General features: G+C 60.9%; 1 protein-coding gene across 1 annotated transcript in view; it reads right to left on the bottom strand.

Moving 5' to 3' along the window:
• The window catches only part of DAGLA (diacylglycerol lipase alpha), a 63,336-nt gene that overhangs the window by 10,201 nt on the left and 40,981 nt on the right, over positions 1-12,154 (bottom strand). The window contains exons 6-12 of the mRNA XM_081238571.1: positions 9,909-9,996; positions 7,828-7,962; positions 7,149-7,226; positions 5,051-5,175; positions 1,188-1,341; positions 528-611; positions 336-413 (exon numbers count right to left, since the gene is read on the bottom strand). Of these exons, the coding sequence (XP_081094697.1) occupies positions 336-413; positions 528-611; positions 1,188-1,341; positions 5,051-5,175; positions 7,149-7,226; positions 7,828-7,962; positions 9,909-9,996 (742 nt within the window). The remainder of the gene's footprint in view (positions 1-335; positions 414-527; positions 612-1,187; positions 1,342-5,050; positions 5,176-7,148; positions 7,227-7,827; positions 7,963-9,908; positions 9,997-12,154) is intronic.

Genomic DNA, 12,154 nt, shown 5'->3' with positions numbered 1-12,154 from the left:
GGGGCGCTGGTGGACACTTTATCACATCATTTCCATTTCACAGATGAGAAAACTGAGGCTCAGAGGGATGGTGTGCCTAATAGGAACCAGTGAGATCTCTTCCCAGTTGCCTCCTTGAGCTCTTGTAGGACAGGATCTGCGCCGGGCAGGGCTGTGGGGGTCCTGGCAAGTGGTGGGCAGTGGACTTCCCAGATGAATCCGCACCTCTCTGAGCAGTCTCTCCTGGTGAGCCCAGTGGCCCTGGAGGAACCCCCACCCCAACAGGACAGGCCTGCGTGCTGGCAGCGGAGAGGAGAAGGCCAGGGGCCACCGGGGGAGCCCAAGAGGAGGGGTACCTTGTGTCCCAGCCAGGTGCCATGGTGCCCCTCCACAGGGAGGCGCTCGGCGTCACCGGTCAGGTCTGTCAGGGCATCCTTGTGGGGAGAGAGGACGGTGAGGGGCGGGACTGAGAACAGGAAAAAGGAGGCGGGCACCCTCGGGGGCTGTGAGGGGGTCCACGGGGTGGGCTGGGTCACTGGGCAGCGTACCTTGGGGGACAGGGTTCCCCGGATACTGATCACCACCTTCTTCTTGTCGTGGTCCACTGCCACGTAGAAGGGGGTTTCATAGACCTAGGAGAAGGGCGTCTCATGAGCCTGAACGGCCCCCAGGGTGGAGCCAGATTTGGGGAAGTGACTGAAGCCGGTCTCCTTCAGGGCCCGGGAATCTGGCTCCACTGGCCACTGGGCCCCTGACGCCTGCAAGGGTCACAGTAGGTCCCTCCCAACCCGGCACACAGCCTACACGGCCTTGCTAATTCCGCTGACCCGGGCGCCCTGAGCGCTGCCGTCCTGCCTGCTCAGTGCTGAGGGGCTGCCCCCTCCCCAGTGCCTCCTGCTTCTTCCCTCTCAATTCCTTCCCCCAAAGGCTGGGGCCGGAAAGCCCCAGTGCCGGGTGTGGGATTGGGGTCCACTTCCTAGCCCCAGAGCGGATGCAGGCCAGGATGTGGGGAGAAGGAGGCGGCCCATCTCTGGTCTGCCCAGCGAGGGGAGGCCTGGAGGCTTCGGCCAGCCATGCCAGCCAAGCCAAGGGCTCCTGCCACTGAGGGGGACGGCGTACACACCCCAGGCCGCAGCGCCGCCTGCCTCCTGTGGCCTGTGGAGGCCCGAGGTTGGGGGGACGCTGCACCAGCCTGGCAAGTCCCTCACCGCATCATGGCAGGAGGTGTAGACGATGTCCACCGCGGTCATGTTCTCATCCAGGAAGTGGCGCCGGATGGCGATGGCGTTGCAGCCGCAGCAGTTGTCTTCCTCGATGGTAACTCCAGGGGCAAACCGGGGCCGTGCGGGACACAAGCAGCACCTGGGCGGGTGGCAGAGGGCTCAGAGCCAGGGACCCCGACGGAGCAGCGGTCTCCCCCATCCTCTCTGGAGCTGGTTCTTGCAGCCGTACCCCCTCTCCAAAGCCTCCCCTGCAAAGCTCCACTGGCCCGGCCCGGGCCCAGCCCTCATCTTACTCGGCCTCTCGGCAGCACAAGACCCAGTGGGACTCGCCCTCCCCCTTGAAACGCTCTCCCCATTCGGCTGGAGGCACCCTCTCTCCTGGGCTGCTTCTCCCTCAGGGGCAGCCTACTGTACTTGTCCTCTCACTGAGGACCCAGAGCTCAGCCCCGGAGCGCCTCTTCTCGCTAGCGACACTCGTTACTGGGGCCTCATCCAGTCTTGAGCTTTAAATACCACCTATGCGCCTATAAGCCTCAGAGACCTGCTCACATTCCACTGCCTGTGCAACACCTCCTCCCAGATGTCCCACAGGATTGCAACCTTTCCAGGCTCCAGTCCCTGAGGCTCCGCCCCCTGTGCTCCGGCAGTCCCCACACCCACCCTTCAGGGCCCAGCCTCGCCATCAGGTCCTCACCCCACCTCACATCCCACACCAGTCCGTCAGCACGTCCGCTAGCTCTGCCTTCAAATTCAGATCTGGACTCCGAACGCTTGCCCTCGCCACCACCCTCTACCGTGCTCCAAGCCACCTTATCCCTGCCTTGGAGTGTCACAGGGGCCCCCCGACTGGTCTCCCTCATTTATACTCGCCCCTTACGTTCTCAACATGGCTGGCAGAGTGACCCTTTAAGATACACTTCAAGCCACATCACTGCACTCAAAACCCTCCGAGGCTGCCCTTCCTGTCCAGTATAAAGGCCAGAGTCCTTGCAAGGGCCGAGGGCCCTGCCCCACCTGGCCCTGGTCCTCTGGCCTGTTGCGTCCGACTCCCCTCGGATGCGTTGGCCATATTCCTGCCTCAGCCTCTGTGCACCGTGGTTCCCTCTGCCTGGAACGTTCTTCTCGTGGTTTCTGTGTGGCCAGATGCCTCACTCCTTCAGGCCTCTGCTCAAATGTTATGTTAGGGAGGTCCACCGCCTGGGCCACCTCATCTGACATAGCTAGCCCCTGCCACGCCTGACAGCACAGCCAGCCTAATTTTTCTCCAAAACACTGACGTGCTCCAAAGGGCTGCATTTCCTTGTCTGTGCCTTGCCACCAGGAGGTGGGCTCCACAGGGCAGGGTTCGCTCTGCTTGGTTCACAGTTACGTCCCCAGCACCAAAAACGGCGCCAGGCACATAGCAGGATTCCCCAAAATGAACGGGTGAGCGGCTGAGCTGGGCACCCAGCTCGCGTGCAGCTGCTCCTCAGGCCACCAGAGGGGGCCAGCACCCAACAGATGGGGCCCTGGAGCCCGGAGAGCATGTGACCTGTGTCTGCCTGCTTTCTTGGCTTGACGGCTGAGATTTTATTGATACTAAGAATCCTAGATCTTGGTGATGCACAGAGGTTTGTCTTCACTCGAGCAGCACCTGAGGGACTGATACATACCCCTCACTGGGAAGAGGCCTCACTGAGAAAACCCAGGGTCGAGCCAAGTCTCGGAAGCAACCAGGCCTGGGGTGGGCAACCACCTCCATTTACTCTGGGAGACCCCCACACCCCTCCCCCGCCACTGCTGGGCCAAGTGGGGACAGGCCTGGGCCTGTGGGCCAGGCTCCCGTTTTCAGGCAGCTGTGGCCCCTCTCCAACCTCAGCCCCGCCCTCTAGCACCGAGCACGTGGCTGCTAAAGCATATGTAGTCTTCGGAGACAGAGACCTGGGCTTGAATCCTTGCTCTGGTGGCCCTTCCTGACCGCGAGGGCCTGGTGGGCAGGTGCTGAGAGGTACTTCACAAGGCTGGGGTGAGATCAAAGGCCCAAGATGCAGGAAGCACCTGGCGTACAATAGGCACCCAATAAATGGTGGTGCTCCCTCTCTCCAGGGAGAAGGCTGCCCCTGAGTCAGTGATCTGAGGGCCAGGGGAACCGATGAGAGCAGCGGGGCCAGCAGCCTGGAAAGGAGGGTCCCGCGGCACCTTCGAGGCCAGCACGCCCGCCTAGAGGAGGCTGGGGCGCTGAGGGGCTCAAAGGTCCTGGGAGCCTGGGAGCCTGAGGACCCGCTTGGCCCACGGCAGGGCCTCTCCTGCCCACAGGAGACTGACCACACGTCCAGGGCAGGGCTGGAGCCGAGTGGGGTGTCCCCAGGGTGGCGGGGCCATAGCCAGGCATGGCCTGCCATGCTCTGTGTGGGACGGGAGGACCACTGCAGGTGAAGGGCCTGGGCCTGAGGCAGGGGGGCTGCCCTCCTTCCTCCAGCCAGTGCTGGGACTCTGGGCTGCTGTGGACAGGCTGGGACTCAGAAAAGGGAGCCCGGCCCTCTGGCCTCCATCCCGACACCCTTGGCTGTAGGCCGGGACTTCAGGCCTGCCTCTTCTCCGCCCCCCACGGCACCGGGCTCTCACAGGGCCCTCACGGGGTCTGAGGTCCTTCTGCTTCCTCTCCCTGCAGCACTGAGAAGCTGCTGCAAGTGCAGCCTCGCTCCTGTCTGCAGAGCCCCTCAAGTGCCCAGGCTGCCAGTGACTCCCCGGCTTCTGAAATACCCCACAGGTGGGCAGGACGAACACTGCCTGTACAAATGACGTCCCCACTGTGCCAGTGAGAAATGGAGCAGGGCTGTCGGAACCCAGGTCTCAGGACTCCTGGCCCAGTGCTCATTTGGAGAAGCCTCTCAGCCGCTGCAGGGGCTCCCAAGGATGCTGGGGGGGAGAAGCAGTGTGCGGGCTGGCAAAGACGGGGAGGGGCGTGGGGATGCCCTGGTCAGCTGTGTCAGTCGCTGGGGGATGGTGAGAACAAGCCTGAGAGCCCCCCAGCTTTCTGGGAAAAGGAGGCTGAAGGAGAGAGTGGCTACTTGGGCCCCAAGGGCGATAGTGTCGTGGAAGAGAAGCTGCCCGCCCAGCATGCCAGCCTTTCCGGAACAGGGAGCCCAGGGAGCTGTCCTCCTTTTGCCCGGCCTGGGCAGAGCCTGGAGACACCAAAGACGGGGAGGGGCCCTCGTGGAGCCCAGCCCTCCTCTGGCCCACTTAGGAAAGCAGAGTCCACCCCGGCCCCCAGCGGTGGGCTAAGGGCGGCACCCGGCTGAGGCCTTGCCAACTCCTTGTGAAGAGGGCTGGAGCCTTTCACAAAGGGCCTTCTTGCTGCCCTTCCAGAGGCTTCTATGGATTGGGCCTCAACTGGGAAAGGCCTTTCTTCCAGAAAGGCAGAGCACAGGAAGGGAGCCGGGAGAAGGAAGATGCGGGCAGAGGGGAGTAGTTGAGGGGGCAGGGAGAGAGATGGGACAGGGGTAAGTTGCACAGCCAGATGCTGGGCAACGTTTCATTTCGTCCTCTCAAACATCCCCATTTTACAGATAAGGAAACTGAGGCTTGCAGAGGTAGACCGACTTGCCCAAGGCTGCCAGTGACAAAGCATGGATTCAAACCTGATACCGTGTGATTCCAAAGCCCACGCTCTTCCCCATCCAGGGATAACGCCGAACTAGAAAGGCTGAGGCCCAGAGATGGTGCAGAAGAGAAGCAACGCGGGCCGCAGGGGGCAGGTTAGCAGGTACAGTCCATTTAGGGAGAGCCCCCCATGGGCAGGCCCGGCATCATGACCACAGCCCCTCTGCACATGCCGCTAGCTAGGGGGGACGGGCCAGTATACTCACGAGCAGGACCGGGCCAGCTGGCAGAGGCCACAGGCCGGCTTCCGCATCAGGTACATGGGCCACCCGTAGGCAGCCAGGGCAAAGAGCATGTAGTAGCAGACCTCTTTGTAGCGGAGCATCTCTTGCTGGAAGAGACGAGGCAGAGGGCGGTCACCTCCTGCCGTTCCTGCCTGTAGCCTCAGGGCCCATGGGCTCCCCTCGATGGAGGACGGAGGCAGGAGCTGCCCTCCCAACGGGCTGCAGACCACCCCCACCCCCGCCTTGGAGAACCCGCTCCTCCAGATAATTGCATTTCCCTAATTATCTCCATGCAACCAGGGCACGAATCCTCCTAAGACCCGTCCCATTGCTCCAATCTCAGAAATTAATGATTTGGGGACAGAAAAACACTCAGAGCACTGGATCGATTTCCTTGCCCGTTTTCCCGAAAAGGGAAGAGAGGGGGAGGTTACAGCGACAATCGCCCACCTAGGCAATCAGGCCCCCCAGAAGGGTAATTTAACCCTGAGAGGCCTGGACCCTCCGGGCGGGGGGGGGTTGCCCAGGCCACAGAGCAGCAGGGCCGGCCCTGGAGACACGGACATGCTGGGGACCAGACCAGTGGCCCACCATCAGGGCGTCTGGGCAGATTGGGATCTCTGAGAAAGGTGCTGGTTTGAAAGCTGGCGTCTGAGGCCGGTGGCTGTTATCAGCCTGACGGCTGCAGGAAGGCAAGGAGGCCCAGGTATCCCAGCAAAGCAGCTTCCAGTGTTCCGGGTGCCCCAGGCACTGGGGACTCCTGCACTTAGAGGGAATTAGTCACCTCGTAAAAGGTGAAGAGGGTGATTAGTCATCTTGTGAAGTGAAATAAACAGCACCTTCATCAGGGCCCCGAGGGGTAGAACCGTCCCCTGGCTGCTCTGTCTGCTCTCCAGGAAAGCACTGGAGAAGGCAGTTATCCTCTTTGGCTCAGGCAGGAGGGCGGGGCGCTGGCACCTGGAGGCTCAGCTGCCCCTCCCCTGCCCCCCACAGGCGAGAGAGGGCATGGTGAGAGTGAGCCTGGGCAGTCCCGGGAGGCTGGGACGGCTGCTCTGGGCACATGCTATGGACAGGCTATTCTTTTTTTTTTTTTTGCGGTACGCGGGCCTCTCACAGCTGTGGCCTCTCCCGTTGCGGAGCACAGGCTCCGGACGCGCAGGCTCAGCGGCCATGGCTCACGGGCCCAGCCGCGGTGGGAATCTTCCCTTACCGGGGCACGAACCCGTGTCCCCTGCATCGGCAGGCGGACTCTCAACCACTGCGCCACCAGGGAAGCCCTGGACAGGCTATTTTAAGAAGGGATACAAATGCCCATTTTGGGGAGCGGGGGCAAACAGACAACAGGCTTTTCCAGGGGATTCAGACGTGAAGGATGAATCCTTTCTAACACTGTCCCGACTGGAACCACCGTATACTGGCGCCGTGCAGGGAACGGGGCTCAGGATGGGTCATCCCCTCCCCACCGGGGCTCTGGGTGAAAGGCAGGCCCAGCACTGTTTATGCTGCTGCAGGAACAGACTCAGAGGGGTCAGGGACTTGCTCAAGGCCACAGCCCCCCGCTACACTAAATCGGTTTGCTTCTGGGGCAGGGCCGGCTCTCCGGCTGCAGTTTCAGCCCTGGGCGAGGAGCTCCTTTACTGGGACACACACACCGGATTTCTCCTAAAGGCGCTTAAGAGGTTCTGCTACTCAAAAAAGCTTGGAAACCAAAGTGCTGTGTCCTGCTGCCTTTTGTAACAGTAACAACCGTGGCAATAATAGCACCAGCTCACCCTCCTGAAGCCCTTTATCATCTCAGGAGGGCAGGACCAAGCATTCTGAGCACCGTGAGGCCGATTCAGGGCTCTTTTCTGTAGAACCAGCGTGACGCAGGGGTGGGGGTGGGGCCGCTGGGGGGCGGACTCGTGAGGAAGGGGGCGTGAACTGAGAAGGGGGGCCGCCTGGAGGGCTGAGGGGGAGCCCCGCGCAGAGCAGGTGTGCCCAACTCTGCAAGGGCAGCGGGCAGGTGGTCTGCTCGGCTCGTCCCGGCAGAGGGAGAGAGGGAGTCGGCACGGGGTGGAGGCGGGTGGGCCCGACTCACCGAGTTCTTGAGGTCGAGGTACTTGGTGTTTCTGGTCACCGGCATCCCAGACAGGAAGGCCAGGATGTCATTGTTGGCCTGGAAGACAGGCGCGTTAGGGTGACTGCCCCGGGCCCAGCTGCACGGCTGAGAAAGGGGTCCAGGCCCCCAGCTCTGCACCCTGCCTGCCTCCCCAGGGCCTGAGAGCCCAAAGGGGCGTGTGGTTTCTAGCTCTCCCGTGACCTGGCCCGTTTTCCAAAATCTGAGGTCTCCTCACATCTCCAGCTGCTCCACTTCCACCCAAAGCATCAATCCCCTGGGACGTCGCTAGCCCAGGCCGGGAGAAAACATATTTTGCATGGGATGCCGGGAGACCCCAACTAGGACTGTAGTGTTGGCTGGGGTGGGGTGGAGAGGCAAGCGCAGAGGCTGGAGCGTGGAGCTGGATGCTTCATTGGGCCCCTGTGATTCGACGTCCCCTGGGGCCCTGGAGGCAGCCTTGCGGCCCCGCAGAGGGAAGTCACTCAAGCAAGAGCCACGAGTGGTGAAGGGTGAGATGGGGAAGGGAGGGGAGCGAACGTCAAAGGGTGGCCTCTTGGGCCAAGAGGGTGGGCGGAACCCGGGGGGCGGCAGGGGCGGCAGGGAGGGCCCGGGAGGAGGGCGGCGCGGGGAGGTGGCCTGAGGATGGCCGCGTGCTCACCTCGTCCAGCACGGCGTTGCGCTTGGCCCGCTGCCGCTGCCGGAGCAACACCAGGCCAGCGATGATGTCGGAGGGCACGATGTCCAGGTCTCGGAAAAACTCGGCAAAGAGGTAGGCGATTTCCGAGTAGGCGTCCTACGAGGTCCAGGGAGGCAGGAGGCGGTGGCAGGGGAGCAGGAGAGAGGATGAGACACAGGGCGTGAATGCCCGGGGCTGGGTGTCTGCTCGGGGTCCCCTGTGCAAGCTCCCCCCAGCCCCCCACATGCGGCCCTCTGCAGCCGTGACCCTGAGGGCCCTGTCCTGGGCTCCGGGCCCCTGTTGACCCGGCAGAAGCTGTCCCAGACACCGCTGACCCTTCTCCTTCAGCGCTCACCGGGCACCGTCTACCCCGCACAGATGCCCCCAGGAGCCGTCTCCTGTTCTTCCCCCAGGACTAGGAATCAAGGCCTGGGCCTGGCCTGTTTCTCCTTCGGCCTTTCTCTCTAGCAGAGGAGCCAAAACTAAGCTCCTGGCTGCTTTCCCCACACTGAGTTTCTTCCCACCTCCCACCAGCTGTGACCTTGAATGCCCTGCTAAGGGCTGTACAGAGCCCTGGGTCTCAGGCCCCCTCCCCAACCTGTCCACAGTTGTAGGCTCAGGGACCCCCACCATGTGCCGACCTGGGGCCACTGGCCCCCCCTAGCTGTCCTGCCAGCTCTGTTCTCAGGACAGCCATGCTTGGGGCCTGGGGGCGGGAGGCAAGGCAGACAGACGCAGCCCTGCCGGCAGAGTGCAGTCTTCCCTGCCTCACGACAAGCTGAAGTCTGGAACCTCTTCCCTAACTGGTCAGGAGAGGCTGTGGTGGGAAGAAACTCATGGCAACTGGTTTTCTCTCGCTGGGTTTCACCCTTGAGTATCTGGCACACGTAAGAGAGGAAAAATCAAGGGCTGCAAACTCAAAAGCCTAATGGGGCCAAACAGAGCCTGCTACTGCTTTGAGAGGCCCGCCTTGGGCAAATCTAGAAATACTGAACTTGTCCTAAACTCCCCTGATTTTTAAATGTTGGCAACCAATTCAAATTTTTAAGCAACACAGCATGAGTTGATCAAAACGTTCTCTGGGCTGGACCTGACCTGACCTGACCCCCAGGCCGTCAGTGTTTGATGGGACCTAGGTTTTGGGGACCCCCGGCCTTTTTGAGAAAAGACGTTCTGCTTTTTCCCCAGGCTCCAATGCCAGCCCTGAAGCTGTCTGCCAGGAGGGGTGGGTGTGTCCTCTGCGCGCCCTGAGCTGAGACCCCTCAGACTCCCCCGAGAGCCCTGGGGTGGGGGTGGGGGGTGCTTCCCACTCACCAGGGAACCTCTGGGGGTGGGAGGGACTTTCTTACGCGTGATTACTCACTCCACAGCTCACCAGGGGCTGCTAGTGGGTAGGAGCCACTCAAGGCTTCCGGGGGCTTCCATGGAGGGCACCTGCTGTCTGGCTTGGGGACGAGTGGTCTCCTGACCTCACTTGCTCTGCCACTAACTAGCTGTGCAATGCTGAGTAAGTCACTCCACCTCTCTGGGCCTCAGCTGCCTGATCTGCAAAACGAAGGGTGGGACTAGATGACCCCTAAGGGCCCTGACAGCGCTGTGGTGGGGCTCCACCGAGGGCCCCCCAGGGCCCTGCCTCCCCTCCCCAACCCGGGGGCCACCCACCACTGACCCGCAGCGCCCTGGCGGGTGCGGAGGACTAACAGTGCACATCGAGGGACGGATCTTCCAGAGGGACCTGCACCTGCTGAGACGTTGCTTTTCTCTGTCTTCAGGTTGCCCTGATATTTGAGTATCTCTTCTCCTAAACTAAACTCTTGAGTTCAAAGGGGGTGGATCAAAGGTCTTCACATTTTTCTGTCTCCTTGACAAAGCAAGGGGTTGGCTGTTTCACATGCTGGAGGGAGTCCTTCAGTGAATAATAACAGGTCCTCTTAGGAGCAGGCTGTCACCTTACTCCTGCTCAAAGACCAGCCCTGCCCCACCCGGCAGAGCTGCAGAGAGAAGGCTCCTGAGTCGCCCACAGCAGGATGTGAGCCCCAGGACGGCGCCTTCCCAGTACTTACTGACTGGGAGTCCTTCGTCCGAGTACAGCAGAGGAACACTTTGAGGCGGCGTGACCAGCTGGTGGCCTGACCCTCTTCTAAGCGGTGCCTGCAGTGGGGGAGAGTTGGTATGTGTGAGGTCACAGGGCCCGACCAGAAGAGCTGGGCCCAGACATTACAGAAACAGGACAGCCTGTTCCCAGGACCCCAGCAAAGGGCTCCCCAGTAGGAGGGTCTAGGGGAGAATAGGCCTGGGTCCGGCCAAGGCCGGCTGGCCAGTGACCTGGCTATCAGCCAGCAGGGCTTTCCCTGGGGGGCTCCTGGGGGCCTAAGATGGTGCACTGTTGGCCGAGGCCAGGGCCTACGCTCCCAGCTTCTGGCAGACTGACAATAGCACACTCTGGGGGCTTCAGAGCTGGCAGCCCTAACCGGGGGCTGCCCTGCGGCCCACTCCGAAAGCTCAGATCAAGAGCCCTGGGAGATGGTGGCAGGGTGCTGGCCTCTCTGCCGACTTGTTTCCTGGCCTGGAGCAGACCTGCCCAAGAGACCTGTTTCCCCTCTCAGAAAGGATTTCTCACATTGTCTGTACTTGGGGAAGTCTAAGGGGCTGAATGAGGCTCTGTATTCCTAAACTCCTTGGATCTGTCGCATTAGAGGGGAGAGGGTCCCTGTCTGTTCCACCCTCAACCCCAGCCCCAATGGGTCTGGCTGCTCTGATGGGGAGTCAGGGTACCCAGGACTCTGCACCCAAAGGGAGAGCAATTGACCGATTATTCACGGAGACGCTTCCAATGCTGGGTGCCCAGAAGTCGGTGTGTTTTGAGCATAAAGACAACAGATCCAATATTAAAAATGTAAATTTCCAGACTGAGCAAGAGGGGCTGGCTTGCTTTTGTGACATGTGCCCTCCCATCGGCTCCTTCAGAGCCTGGTGCTGGGTGGTCAGGCGGAGCAGACACGGGTGGCCCTGGATGCCTGCAAGGCACTTAGCATCCATCAGGAGTGACAGACCCGGTCCCCCTCCCCTGCCTCTCGGCTCCTCTTTGCAACTAAGGGCCGCACCCTGCTCCCAACCCTGGTTCCACCGGCCATGGGCCACAAGGACAGGGAAAGCCACAGAGCCTTCCAGGGCTACAGGAGGGGGTTAGGAAATGGTGCAAGGGATTGCTATTTCTGGGACCTGCCAGCCCTAAGGGACTTGGGCAGCCTCACATCCTAAGCCAACGTCCCCCTTACTGGGGACTTGATGAAGGGACAGCATGCTGGCCAAGCTGAGTTCCCAGAGCATCACATTCTTTAACCCTTTCTAACCAAGTGGGCTTTTAAACATTCGCAGAGAATTTCCTCCCTTCCCTCCGGCAGATGCTAAGTGCTGTATGCTCCACTGCAGTACCCTTTAGGCCCACCAGGGGGCAGATGGAGCCAATGACACATTTGGCATAAAGCATCAGTTAGGCTACATAGACCAAGACAGGGAGAGACGCACTCAATCTGCACAGCAAGTGGGCTTCTCTGGTGGCACGGTGGTTTAGAATCCGCCTGCCAATGCAGGGGACACGGGTTCGAACCCTGGTCCGGGAATATCCCACATGCTGTGGAGCAACTAAGCCCGTGTGCCGCAACTACTGAGCCTGTGCTCTAGGACCCGTGAACCACAACTACTGAGCCCGCGTGCCACAACTATGCACACCTAGAGCCCGTGCTCCGCAACAAGAGAAGCCACTCAATGAGAAGCCTGTGCACCGCAATGAAGAGTAGCCCCCGCTCGCCGCAACTAGAGAAAGCCCGCAAGCAGCAACGAAGACCCAACGCAGCCAAAAATAAATTAAATAAATAAATTAATTAAAAAGTCTGGACAGAAAGTTCATGGACCCAGCACCCCCCGCCCTGGAGCTCACTAAAGTGAAGGGAGGGCAGACACTCCTTCCACAAAGATCCAAGGTCAGGCTCCTAGGAAGTAGTGGTGGGAAGAACCCACCCCAAACCCCACCAGATTTCACTGGAAGGAGAAAGAGCAAAGGACTTAAACAGGTCCCTGACTCCCAGAGACTAAAATAACCCGTTGGTATGAGGCAGGAGGGCTTGTGCAAAGCCCCAAACCTGGAAGCAGATGAAGGGTCAGCAGGCTTGAAAGCGTCCCTGTTCGAAAAACCATCTGTTGGTTTCAGAGCATTGGGAGGGCGAGCGGGGAAGAGCCTGAGAGGTGGTCACAGCACCCCAGCTGTGGCCTGGGCTGCCCTCCCAAGCCCGCTTAAGAGCTGGACAAA

The sequence above is a fragment of the Mesoplodon bidens genome, assembly GCF_964165515.1.
Source record: "Mesoplodon bidens genome assembly, chromosome: 7".
Classification (NCBI taxonomy): domain Eukaryota; kingdom Metazoa; phylum Chordata; class Mammalia; order Artiodactyla; family Ziphiidae; genus Mesoplodon; species Mesoplodon bidens.
Note: the sequence above shows the minus strand (reverse complement) of the source record. Positions and strands in the feature narration are given on the sequence as shown.